Source organism: Callorhinus ursinus, unplaced genomic scaffold (genome assembly GCF_003265705.2).
Source record: "Callorhinus ursinus isolate GAN/ISIS: 27379988/994484 unplaced genomic scaffold, GSC_fseal_2.0 scaffold14, whole genome shotgun sequence".
In the NCBI taxonomy this organism is placed as follows: domain Eukaryota; kingdom Metazoa; phylum Chordata; class Mammalia; order Carnivora; family Otariidae; genus Callorhinus; species Callorhinus ursinus.
This window is the reverse complement of record NW_027397076.1, coordinates 5,333,119-5,346,574: the sequence shown is the minus strand read 5'-3', so window position 1 is coordinate 5,346,574 and position 13,456 is coordinate 5,333,119. Positions and strand designations below refer to the sequence as shown.

The window sequence follows — 13,456 nt, the reverse complement described above, 5'->3', positions numbered from 1 at the left end:
TTGCTGGCTGTTTAGCAGTGGAGGTTTTTCTGCAGCCTTCCATCCATGGTCTAAGTGATTTTCATAGCCTTGTTGTTTCTTTTTTTCTTGATTGGTTTATTTTTCGTTCTTTATACTTTCATATCTTTTTTTAAAGGAGTAGAATACAACTTCCGTGCTCTTTGTAATTTAGCTTTGGTTTTGCTGACGACTGCAGGTGTGGCTTACATTTTGAAGCTTTTGGATCAGTACCAGGAATTTGACTCCCTTCACTGGTTCCAGTCTGTTAGAGAGAAGTACATGAAGGAGATACGAGCAGTTGCTAAGCAACAGAATGTACAGTCCGCCGGTCAAGATGAAAAGCTACTGCAAACCATGAATCTCACTCAGAAGCGGTTGGATGTCTGTCTGCAGGTGGAGGAGAACAGTAGTCAAATCTGCTTGATAGCTGAAAAAACAAACCCTATGGAAACCCCCTTTTAAACAAGTGAAATGAATAGTGGTAATAAGTATATTTTAAAAGAATGGCATTTGGAAGCCATTTGATTCCGTATTAAAAATGGATGGGATTACTTAGTTCATTTTTTTTTTTTTTAAGATTTTATTTATTAGAGCATGAGCAGGGTGTGGGGCAGGGGGAGAGGGAGAAACAGACTCCCCGCTGAGCAAGGAGCCCGTCCCAACCTGACCCAACCCAACCCGGGGCTCCATCCCAGACCTGGAGACCATGATCTGAGCTGAAGGCAGCTGCTTAGCAGTGGAGGTTTTTCTGAAACCTTCCATCTGTGTGCTAAGTGAGAGAACCAGGTGCCCCTAGTTCAGTTTATGTATTTATGATTTACAGTAGAGCTTTTTAGAAGTTATAGATTTATAATAATTTTAATATTTTGCTGTAAGAAATATTTTCAGCTTTTATTTTACATTTTTTTATTTACTTAGGAATTTGAATTGCTCTATTTCTCACTGAGCAGTGCAAGAATTTTCTTCAGAGCAGACAAGACTGCGGCTGAAGAAAACCAAGAAAAGAAAGAGAAAGGTCAGTGAGTGGCTTAAATTTGGAAAGACCAATAAATCTTTAGTAGTAGCCGCTAATGCCCCATTTTATCTGGTCAGAATTCCAGCTTCCTTTTCCTTTTGGAAAATAATTTAGACCTAGAAATGCCTTTAAAAAAAAAAAAGTTACAGCCTACATGGATCATTTGTGAAACCGAAAAGAAATTTACATAGTTTTTACATTTCAGTCTGGGGTAACTTTTTAATCAGTTTCATCTTTTCTTAAATAAAATTTAAAAAGTTTTTTCTTTCACCCTTCAATTCATGTCTGACAAGAAGGAACAGATTAGGAGGAACACTAAATGTTTTCTGAAGGCAGAGCTGCTGATAACTAGACACAGACTGAATGAGATAGGACAGGTGGCTGAGGAGGTAGTAGAACAGTAGGGGCTCTGTGTAGTGTCGTGGTTAAAGGCCTCCTGCTCTCCACCATAGCCAGAATCAGCGCGCAGTGCAGCCCTGATAACTGATTGTCATATCCGTGAACTTGAGTCATACGGAAAGGATTGTGTCCATTGTATTCTTTGTAGAATGGTGTAAATTGCTTATTTCATACTTAAGGACTCATATGATACATTTCTCTCAGATTTAAAATGTAGGAACAGTTGTCTTCCCTGAAGAATGGATGTTTCCTCTTTTCTGTTACAGAAATTATGTAACTTAGGTTTTCCTCTTTGCGCGGAAGCTCAAAACTAGATACAGCAACTGAGTTGAGTTTTCACGTTTGCCCTTTTTCCTGTTTTCTTATTTGTATTTCACAAATCAAGGCATAAAACTTATATTTCATAAAATAAGATGATTTTGTATTTTGTTAAATTTTAAAATATATATATATTTTTACACTGAATAGAGGTGATTCTTTTGGGCAGACCACTTATATCAAGTATCTATTCCCAGATAATGTTGCATAAATTAAATACTATGTTAATAATTAGGATATGCAGGCATTTTTGGAATCTAGACTAAGTAATAATTATGTGCTTGAAAGTGATTTCAGGCTATTACCTGGAAGATGTTCAGTATTTATTACATGAAAATATGTATGTATTCTGTTTGGGTCCTTTTCCAAGGCTAAGGTGGATTGGAAGAATTTGAGTGAGGTTGATCTAAATTATGAGGAAATTCAGTTATTGCTTAGGTTCTGCTCAGGCGTTTCCTGCCAGAAGCTTGTCTCCAGCGGAGCTTACTGGGAAGACTCTGCAGGTGGATTAGATATTTACTTTAAGGCCTAAAGCATTTAAGGCAAAACAGACGAACCTTTCTGTCTCAGTGGAACTCCTTGCTTTGGACTGTTCTTAATGAACTCTGTGATTCTGGCTGATGCGTATCGCCCACATGCCCAGGTTCTTCTGTTTTAGGGCTCTTAGTTCAAGGTTGCTCAGATGTGTAGTCAGAGTTGCAGGAGACATGAGATAGTTTTCCTCCGTTAATGAAACATGCGCATGTGACATTTTGCATGAAAAAACAGGAATTTATTTTATCATAATCACAGTAAAAAACTGCTTTAAAAAATAAATTATAAACACAAATGGAAAGTTATTTATTCTGGACAGTTTTACATGTGCATTTGCAGCAGTGTTTCTATCAGTGACAGCAGTGCACTCTAATAGTGATTTGTTGGCCTGGCTGGGGGACCAGCCGAGAGGCAGCGTGCCTTCAAACGTGCCAGCGAGACTGCCCCCCACCCCCCAGATGCAGTTCTCATTTCTCACAATTCAATACCCCTAGTAAGTACCGGCCAGAACATTACATTTGCAATAGTTAGCTTAGATTTCTTTTTTTTTTTTTTTTTTTTAAAGATTTTATTCCCTCTCTGACACAGCCAGAGAGGGAACACAAGCAGGGGGAGTGGGAGAGGGAGAAGCAGGCTTCCCACTGAGCAGGGAGCCCGATGTGGGGCTCAATCCCAGGAACCTGGAATTATGACCTGAGCCGTCAGCAGACACTTAACGACTGAGCCATCCAGGCGTCCCGTTAGCTTAGATTTCTAAAAATTTCTAACTCGGGAACTCCCTAACTTTAGGGAACTACTGTTAGGGAATTATTTGGTAGATGCCCATTTTCTTAATTTGAAATTTAGTAATTCAGTCCTCAATTTTTAATTCATTTTTAAAAAATGAACATAAATCTGTCCATTGTTATTTTCATCCATGCTTCCAGAAGAGACAAAAACAAGCAATGGAGACCTGTCCAACAGCACTGTGTCTGCAGATCCTGTGGTCAAATGATATTGATGGTATGTGTTGCCCCTCTGAGATAATCGGGATTGTGTCAGGACTGTTGCTGGTGAAATGAGGTTAATGAGCTAATGATGAAGTGTGTCCTGGGCCACATCTCTGGTAATTGGTGGATATTGCAACTCTGTAAAGCAGTGCTCTAAAGTGAAGTCTGTTCTTCCAAAGGCTCTGTCTACTTTTCAAAGGTTGAGAATGAGGTTTTAAATTGGATTTTTGCCTGGACTTTAGGCTAGCAGATGTGCCCGTGGAGAGTTTTGTGAAGTGAAGCCGTAGAAGGGCCACTCCAGATTCCTAAACTGCTGCCTCAGAGCTCTTGTAATCTGCGTGAGGGTTTTTCATTTGTATCTGCGTAGGTCTTGGATCCATTTTTGTCTCAGTCATTGGAAATTCAGTGCATCTGCTATGTACAGCCAGCAAATACATGTTTAAACAAAGTGAATGAAGTCTGAAATTTATGAAGCATACATACCAATATTCTTATAACAGGAATATTTAAAGATGGTTTTGATAGTAGAGGTGAGGCACAAGTATGTTACATACCTTTAATGTACAGTGTAAAACTGATTCATTGTTAATTTCATGTGACTCACGAGAGCTGTTAATGTCTTTGATAAGACATTTTATAACTAGTTTACATTGCTTTGAGAACATGTAACCTCCAACAACTGCTTTAAGATTTACTTAATATTCAAAATGAAAGAAAATTCAGAGAAAGCCATAGAGTCCTTGCTTGAAGCTTCACTTTTGGTTGAAGGCACTACGTATGATATCAGAGAAAATTACATGGATTTTTATTTCCACATCCAAACTCAGGTTTCTTCTACATTAGGTTGAACTGAAATCTTGGTGATAGTTTGGGCAGACTTTTTCTTTAAACCAAGTATAATCTAAGACATCAGTTTAAGCACTGTGCAGGCTTTTTAAAAATTACCACTGTGACAATAAAGTTCTAATAACTTAAATCATTTACTGATTTAAAAAGTACAGTAAGATTTTGAATAAATTTAGTTCCTGGCAGGCTACTAGCTTTATTTTTGTAAAGATTATGTCAGTTAATAATTAAATGGTTAATCATGACCTATATATAATCTTTTAATATGATACAGTGATACTTTTACAAAGAAAACAAAGTTTAAAACTGTACACGTAATACTAACATCATTTGGAAAATACTTGATTTTTCCATTGCACTTGCCTATTAAGCATTTCTTTGGGTATATCCTGCAAGGAATTCTAACGTTGTTTGATTTCCAGCTTTTGGAATAGGTGTACAATGCCCTATCTATATTGATTGGTTACTGGCAGGGTAACTTTCCCAGCCCAAGATAAACACTTTCACTGTTCAGTCAGAAGAAACAGAATAGGTAGAAAATGGTTTTTATTATGTAAACATGACTTACAGAATTCTGTACAATGGATGGATTAAAGGCATTTAATATTTGTAATTCATACTAACTGTAGAAATGGCCCTAAAGCATGCTGCATAATTAGTAATTTATATTTTCATTATTATAAATGTTATATTAATGATCTCGCTTTGATTGCATCAAATTCGTCACCATTTCATAGCAACAATATTGTTCTGTTTTTTTCTCTGACTTCCCTAAAACAGTCTCCTTTAATATGGATAGAAATTATCATTGGAAGAGAATCCAGTGTCTCTGTTCATTATCCCCACATATCAGTTATTACTGATTTTATGAATACTATGTAGAGTTCATATGCTGACTCCATGGATATGTACATTGAGAAGAGAGTGATAGATTATTATTTTGCCATTAGTTCAAAATAATGTTACTGCAGTCTGGATAAGTTACACATATTTGAAATAAAATCTCTGAAAAGATTAAGCATACTTAAATGCTATTAAAGTGCAGAGCAGTAGGGCTTGAGTGTTTCACACCAGTTAATACACACATTTAGATGATGGTTTTCTTTGCTAACATATTATTGTTAAATATTGTTTTCAGACATACTGTAATTTAAAATTAGTGTGAGCATTTGTTGTAAATTCACAAAAAAATTCAATAATGTTCAAATTCTCAGGAATTAAGAACTAACCATAACTTTGTCAGTTCTCATTAAGTTTTGTAAAGGATGGCAAGTTTATTACTTCACTTGAGTGGGGCTCCCCCAATTCTAAGAAAATATATAAAACATTAATAAATATAATTTCAAAAGTTTACTTCCCCTGGATGTTTATGTTCAAAATTGAATGTCTTAAACCAGTACTTCTTAATATTAACCTTTTTGGAGTTCCCTTTAATAAAATATAGGGAATCTATCTTTAAAAGAAATCTTTGCATGCACATAGGCAGAAATTTCAAGTATAAAATTGGTATTGGTTCCTCTCTATATATCCCAGGTGAAGAACTCGTACTTTACTTTGTACATTCTTGATCTTTCCATTGCTTGCTATTTTCAAATAAAAAAAACCCACATGAATGTTTTATTTTAAATCCTAATCTTGGGAAGGGATCCTTGGTTTACAGTGTTTAATGTGAGAAAAACTAGTGCCATTTACAAACATGAGTTGAACTGAAATGGTAATAATAAATGAGAGCCTTTTAAATAGAGTTGACCCTTGAACAGTATGGGTTTAAACTGTGTGGGTCCACGTACATGCAATTTTCAAAAATAAATACAGTATAGTATGATAAATGTATATGCTCTTCCTTGTGATTTTAATAGCATTTTTCTCTAGCTTTATTGTGAGAACATTGTGTATAATACAAATAACATATATAATTTGATCATTGTAAGGCTTCCAGTCAACAGTAGGCTCTTAGTTAAGTTTTTGGGGAGTCAAAAGTTACATACAGGTACTTGATTGCATGAGGGCTTGGTGCCCCTCACCTCCGTGTTGTTCAAGATCAGCTGTACTACCCTGGAGAAATTGTTCTTGGTAAAGTCTGACCGCTGCTCCTTTGCTCTTCTGAGGTAGTAAATTTGTAAGATTGGGGGAAAGGTGGGATAATACCATCACATACATCATCCTGTTACTTTTTGATGGCTAAATGTAAAAAAATAGATTTTAACTAATTTTAATTATTTTTTTCCCAGCTAAAATTCGAAGTTTCATACTGATGGTATTCCTTTTAAGAAACTTTAACCCTACAATTTCAAGTTTTTAGATGTTAAGAAGACTTTTAACAGGTTATTAGAGCTTTCAGATTAAAAAAAAAAAAAAAAAGGATCCGGAATAAGTGGACATCTTTAGAGATTAAATGAACATCATGCAGTGAACTCAGAGATGGTGATGGCAAAGTTAGTGCTTAATTTATACAAAAAAGTTCTTATGTATAGTGTATACGAAGTCAATTTGGGCAAACACATGGATACTCTGTTTGCCTCGCTTTACTATAAAACCCGGTTTACCTGACAGTCCAGTTGTTCCCATTAGTGGAGTCACACTCAGCAAAGGAGTTGAAATTTATCTTCTGATCAGTGTAGATATGTCATCATAATTCTGGGATCATCTTTAAAGGCTATACATTATTTAGTATATGTAAGGTCTTTGTGTAATGAAACATTCTTTAGTAATGCCTCATCATTAAAGTGAGGGGGGAAGTTAACATTTTTGTATCTAGAAACACCTATCTATATTGACCTTATAGTATTTAATCATTTCAGAATTGGCACAAAAGGTTAACAAGGCATTAGAGATGCTAACTTTAAGTTGATATAATTACTGAGTATCAGAATAATCTTAAAAGGTTTACGTACTTGAGAAAAGCATTTGCTAATTGCGGTCTCTGGTTTGTCACAGAGCAGTTAGAAGCATAGACTTTGAAGCCAGACTGATTCGAGTCCTGATTTGGTGCCTACCAGCAGGTTCTTAGCCTCTCTGTGCTTCCTTTTCTCAGGCATAAAATGACCTAATAGTATAGAACTCATAGATTGAGGATTGAGTTAATTTGTGTAAAGCACTTTATCGGTTAGGAAACAGTAACTGCTATAAATACTAGCTAGCTATTACGATTATTCATAGGCAGAAATGCACTTGGCATCTAGCTGTTAGCTTTACTATTTCTACTTTTACTCTTTTAGATGGAAAAGTTTGAAGATAAACAGTATGTGACTCTGAGTGGGTCTCATAAAAACTATTCCTTTTTAAATGGCCAGCTAAGTGTAGCCAATGGAAGGGAAGTCTTGCACTTCTTAAAAAAGGTAGTCTGACAGGTGGCTAACCAACCAGAGGCAATGCTGGGAAATGAAAATTGGTGCAAATAGCTGGCTAAGAAAAGGTCCCATTTTTCCACCCTACCTTTCATTTATATGACACTTGCTCATTTTTATAGTGCTTTCATTTGGTAAATTTGAAGAAAGGGCAAGTTATCTACTGTTTCTAAATTTTAAAATTATTTTAAAATATATAACATATGCAAAAGAGTGTATATATATATATATATATATATATATATATATATATACACACACACACACACACACACACACACATAAAAACACTGTTTGGAGAATAAAAACAGAATACTTCAGTCGCCACCATGTAGGTTCAAAACCTGTTGCTCCCGCCTCAGATGCTCCCATTGTTCCTCCTCAGATCTCGGCTCCCTTTTCCATCCAGAGGAAACCACAATGCAGAATTTTGGTGGTAACTATTCCTTGCTTATTCTCTAGTGTCACAACCTATCTGTATTTTTCTAAATAACATGGTGGTGGTTTGTTTTTTAGTTAACATAAATGGATTCTTACTATGTAGCTTCTAAGACTTTCAGTATTGTTTCTGAAATCCATCCATGTTGATGCATTATAGCTATAGTTCATTTCGTTTTACTTCTCTGGTATTCAGTTAATGACATGTGGGTCATTTCCACATTTGGGGTACTAGGAACAGGGCTACTGTAACTGTTACTGTACCTGTCTCTGGGTATAATGTGTTAAGAGTTTCTCCACGGTTGTACCCTCAAGTGAATCTGCTATGTAGCAGGGCCAAGTACAAGAGCAATGGATACAATGCCAGGCTTCTCCCACCCCAGCAGTGGTGGAGGCTCCCCATCACTGCATCTCCACCAACAGCCACATTTCTTCCGTCTGGTGAATATGTAATACTGCAGTGGTTTTACTTTGCATTTCCTTGATTATTACAGGAAATTGAACATATTTCCATTTCAGAACGCTTTTTTTTTTTATTCTCTGAAATGCCTTTATGATTTCTTCTGTTTTGTTTCTAATGTATTTTATATATTCTGGGTACTGATTTTTTGTTGGTCGTCTGTGCTTGGTTAATATGCTCAGTTAATTTTGTGTTTTCATTCTCTATGGTGTTTTTTTTTTCCCTCTGTATGGTTTTTTGATGTTCGTTTTAATGTACTGGATTTGTCTTTTTTTTTTTTTCTTATGATTTGCAAGCTTTGTGGCTTAACTAAGCCACAAATTTTTTAAAAGTTTTATTAGTTTCTAACAATATTGTTCACGACTAGATTCTTCTCTCCCACCCTGAACAGTGCTAAGCAAGAAAAAAATTCAGGGGATTGTGGCTCTTGCCACCTATTAGAGAACTTACGGATTTAATGTGGTTAGATATATAACTTTTCGTAAGGCATTCGTTAACACCAAACTAATAATTTCATGGTATATCTCCTGCTGGCTTAGATCAGTTCACTTTGTCTCTAATGGTACACACGCCATGGAAGTGGATTCCTGATGACCCTGTAACAGTTCTGGATTACAGAAATTGTTCTATTAATCCATTTTAAAAGCAATACTTTTTAACAACTTGGCACTGAGATCACATTATTCCATCTATGTTGAATAGAAGGATTTGATGGTACATCCCTCTCTGCTGTGATTTCATTAGGCCCTAATTTTTTGGAAATTAACATTGAAGCTATAGAACTGACTTTAGTTTTCTTCCAAGGATGTTCTAGAAAATAACCATAAAAAGCAAAAGAAAGAAACAGAATGATAGTTTTTATTTGCTAGCATTTATTGCTAGGTTAATTTATTACAAAGACAATGATATTCTGTTGAACTTGGTTATAATTAAACACACTGTGCCAATTCAAGATCATTATACTTATTTTAATAGGTAGGGGTGGAAATAGGAACTTTGTACCAAGCCCCACAACCAGCCGTGCTTCAAGTGAGTTTTAAAATTAATTGGTCCCTTCCTTAAGGAGGGTCTGGCTCAAGAATCAGGAACTGGTAGAGCTTCACTCTGTCCATGGTGATCCACCACTACAAATATCTAAAGGACCATAAAGTTCTGAATGCTGGTTCATTAAGGTTCCAATGTAAAACTGAACATCTTTTGTGGTACTCATCTGCTAGTCTTTTTATTACATGTCTGGAAGAATTATCAAAACTGCATTTTTGCTAGTGCTCAGGCCTCAAAGCAGGGCTGTCACTTAACTGCACAAATTAATGCTATTAAGTCCAATTGTAAAACAAGCTTGATTATAAATACACAATTTTCAGAGTGACAGGCACTTAAAGCTCATTAAGTAAAATACAAAAATATATTAATAGGAAATATTTAGTGTTTATCAAATTATAAATCTAGGTTTTTACCATTTTTAAAAAAGGGTATTGGAAACTGAAGAGATGACATTTGAATAAAGTGAACAATGCATTTTTTCTTTAACTTTCATTCTGAGTGCTGAACAATAAAATCTAAGAAAAAGACTTACCACAAAGCACCTAAAATAACATTTGTAGATGGGTAGGAATGTTGTCAACCATTTCTTACTGTTTCCCTCCCATCTCTCAGTATCAAGGCATCCAGAGGACATTCCACAAGCGATTGTCAGCATTCTGAAACCAGGTCATGGGCCTGTATATCAGAGAAGTTGAAAACCCTTAAGGAGGTAGCTCTCCTTCCTGGGTACTCTTCCCCCAAAGGCCCAAGAGAGTTATGCTTCAGATTCTGCGCCTCTATTTTCACTTGGACTTCCATCATTGTCATCTGGTTGATCGTTTAACAGTACATATTTTCCATCATTGGTTAGTGGTATGGACAGCATTAACTGAGCCAATGCTTCTGGATCCTGAAGTTAGGGGAGTTTAAGAAGGAGAAAAGAAAACGCTTAAAATGCACTTAAGAACTCCTTTGGGCTTGGCATTCATGATGTTCTGTAATCTAGTCTTAGTCCTTCTGTTATCTGTATGTGCCTTCAGGTGAATCTCCTTGCTTCTCCGAAAAAACTCAATTGCATTACTGCTAGAATCTAGAGCAAGGTTTTGGTCTCAGCCAAAATACTGTTCACACAAATCATAACTGTCTTCCCAGAAGGAGTCCAGAGAGGAACTTCCTTTACAATACCTTTGTCTTCTAGGTCTTTAACTCCTTTCTCTCTCGGTCATCTGGGCTCACTGCTTGTTTTTATGTTTTATTGGAACACAGCCATTCATTTATATACTGTATATGGCTGCTTTTGTTTTACAGTCACTGAGTTTAGTTGCAACAGATGTAAGCTTAAAAGGGTTTACTGTCTTTCCCTTTACAGAAAGTTTGTCAATCCCTGATCTATAACCATAAAATACTCACTTGCACTGCTTGCTACTCTTTCATGTATTTTGGTCTTGGTCTTTGGCCTTCCTACCTTCCCCCAACAGACTGGAACTGCTCATATGGTACTCACTAGCTGTATGTTACCGCTTAAATTAAAATTTAAAAATCCTGTTCCTCAGTCACATTAGCTACATTCAATCTGCATATTAAACAGTGCAGATATAGGTCATTCCCATTATCGAAGTTCTACTGGACAGTGCTGAACTAGAAGCCTCCTGGGGCAGGAACCAGATCGCTCTTGCTCACTGCTATAATTCCAAGGTTTTTTTTGTCCAAACTTGGCTCTCAAAAATTTGTTGGGTGAATGAAAGACTGTATAGTGGCTGACAGACTGGGAGGAATGGGAATCTTCACGCCTAGTACGTTTCCAGGTGAGGTCTGTCTGTGACTGCTCTGAACAGTAAGGCCTTTGAGCACATAGTAGGTACTTAAAGTTTCTACCACCTGAATTTGAAAGAAAGAATATCTAGACAACAGCAAGCAAAAAATTGATAATATAAAGCAGGACTGTAGCAGTGAAATTTATGAAGAACTCCACAGGTGTTAGCAGTGATCATGGCCCTAGCAAGTCTGGTGGTTAGAATGCTTAAAAGGAAATCTCAAATTTGGCCACACTGCCGAATGAACATCTTTGCTCTTTTTGAGAGAAATCTTAGTATATACAGAGATTTGGAGTTGTTAAAACCAGCACTAAAATGCACCTTACCTTCTGAACTTCAATGATTTCTTTCCCCAAATTAATAGCATAACATATCTGCAAGACAAGGAAAGTAGTGTTTGGCAAAGGTAGAAAAGGATAAAAAACTTTAGGGGGGAAAATGTGACTATGGAAGTACAGGGAGGTCACTGCCCACGTCAGTGTGGGGACAGGGGACCTGGCTGTAGGAGATTCATCACATGGGGCTCTGAACATTAGCGCCCACCTGTCTTGGTCTCCTGTTGCCAATTTGTGCATAACAAAAAGTGTCCAGGTTCAGTAGCAACTGAAGTTATTCCAGTCCTTAAAATTCTTAACGGAATACTTTATGCCTTTCTCTCTAAATCACACTCAGCTACCACATGTTCATGCACACAGTGGCAAACAGGTGTTTGCTGAAAGAAGAGTTAATTGATTAATACTAGGTAGCAAATACAGTCACAAAATTTTTCATACTAAATGAGAAGAGTTTCCTGATGTCTGCTTCCTTGGTTTGCTCTGAGACTAGACTTTCTCCATTGTAACTTTTGCTTTACTTTTTTAAAAAAGAACAAACTTGAAGGCAATTGCTTTTTTTTTTTTTTTTTAACATTTCCTGATACCTCTTCTAAACAACTGTATCCCACCATTAACATTATTCATCACTCTGTTTAGGATGACATGCATTTTCCACAGAGAAACTATTCCAGTTGGTTTTCTTTCAGTGGGGCCTTCCTAGAGGTATTCTCTAAACTCCTCAATGGGGAAACAAAGAATAGTCAACTAAATATCCAGGGGATGGTGCAAAAACCCCTTTAAGTATCTGTTTGGACAGAGGTTATGGAATGTTAAGATGAAAAAGTAAGACCTTTTCGCCTTCTGAGTTGCTTTCAAAAACGTATGTGCTCAGAGCCTCTCCACCCGTGGATTCCGATGTGCGGACCACGAAGCCAACCAGTCTCTTGTTCTCCTGATGAGCAGCAAACTGGGTGATGCTGGTGAGTTCAAACTGGAAATAACAGGAACAGACTGAGTATCACACAACTGTTATTCAAAATCAGACAAGTCATTCTCCGTGGAAAACATCATGGGAAAATTGCACTATTAGAAGACAGGCATTAAATTTGGCAAAATTGGTAAAGTGTCTACTTTGAATTAAGGAATAACTACTAAAGTCAGTGTGCATGTAGGTACTTACATTTGCCCTTGTTACTTGAGTCTGAGGATCTATCAACCTGAAATTTTAAGAGATTCATTATATCACACATACTGGATAAACTTATATTCTTAGGAGCATCTCTAGAAGTTCAGAATGAAATCACACAAAACAGAAGGTGTGGCTGTGAGGGCGAGGTGACGACTCCGTGGGACTATCCAAAGGGGGGGGCGTGCCACGGTTCCTGCCTCTGTCGAACCTGTGTAGTTCAAGCTCAGTGGGTATCTTCATGGAAGGACTTCACATTTTTAAAAAGTTTAATTATCAGAGAGAGCACGAGCACAAGCACCGGGAGTGGGAGAGGGAGAAGCAGACTCCCGCGGAGCAGGGAGCCTGATGCAGGGCTCGATCCCAGCACCCTGGGATCGTGACCTGAGCTGAAGGCAGATGTGTAATGACTGAGCCACCCAGGCGTCCCAAGAATTCCACATTTCAGTGCTTATCCAGAAAGGCAGCATTATAATTCCCCACGGTGCTGACATAGAATATGCATGGATCATAGTCTGTACAGCCTGCTTCTCAACATTTACTGACTACAGGTTTTCATTTGAAGTGTTTCATATACATCCCCCTCCCTTTTTTTAAAATATGGGGTGGGGTGAGAGAATAGTGAACAGATTTTAACAAAACTATTCTGTCAGTTTGGGTGTGGGGGAGTACTATTTATGGAGGTGTTCTAGAATGTATCTTGAATGGCACTTGGAGCCTCTAATAATCAGGTTGATGTATTTGGGAAAAAAACACTGCATTACAGAATCTAT

General features: G+C 37.0%; 2 protein-coding genes across 7 annotated transcripts in view; one reads left to right on the top strand and one right to left on the bottom strand.

Annotated features, from left to right (window-relative positions):
• The window catches only part of WASHC4 (WASH complex subunit 4), a 73,256-nt gene that overhangs the window by 53,830 nt on the left and 5,970 nt on the right, over nucleotides 1–13,456 (top strand). The window contains exons 31-34 of one of the 3 annotated variants that reach the window (XR_012380631.1): nucleotides 197–393; nucleotides 919–1,015; nucleotides 3,193–3,268; nucleotides 7,834–7,884. Coding sequence is in view for 2 of the 3 variants with exons in the window: in XM_025882332.2 (XP_025738117.2) it covers nucleotides 197–393; nucleotides 919–1,015; nucleotides 3,193–3,260 (362 nt within the window). In the remaining variant the exon portion in view is untranslated. Of the gene's footprint in view, nucleotides 1–196; nucleotides 394–918; nucleotides 1,016–3,192; nucleotides 4,802–7,833; nucleotides 7,885–13,456 lie in introns of those variants that run through there. The other 2 variants (XM_025882332.2, XM_025882331.2) reach the window with 2 other exon arrangements.
• The window catches only part of APPL2 (adaptor protein, phosphotyrosine interacting with PH domain and leucine zipper 2), a 50,855-nt gene continuing 46,597 nt past the window's right edge, over nucleotides 9,199–13,456 (bottom strand). For 3 of the 4 annotated variants that reach the window (XM_073900359.1, XM_025882334.2, XM_073900361.1), the window contains 4 exons: nucleotides 12,678–12,714; nucleotides 12,348–12,488; nucleotides 11,510–11,557; nucleotides 9,199–10,279 (listed from right to left, as the gene is read on the bottom strand). In XM_073900359.1, coding sequence (XP_073756460.1) covers nucleotides 10,145–10,279; nucleotides 11,510–11,557; nucleotides 12,348–12,488; nucleotides 12,678–12,714 — 361 coding nt within the window. In that variant the 3' untranslated portion in view covers nucleotides 9,199–10,144. The remainder of the gene's footprint in view (nucleotides 10,280–11,509; nucleotides 11,558–12,347; nucleotides 12,489–12,677; nucleotides 12,715–13,456) is intronic. The other variant, XM_073900360.1, reaches the window with a different exon arrangement.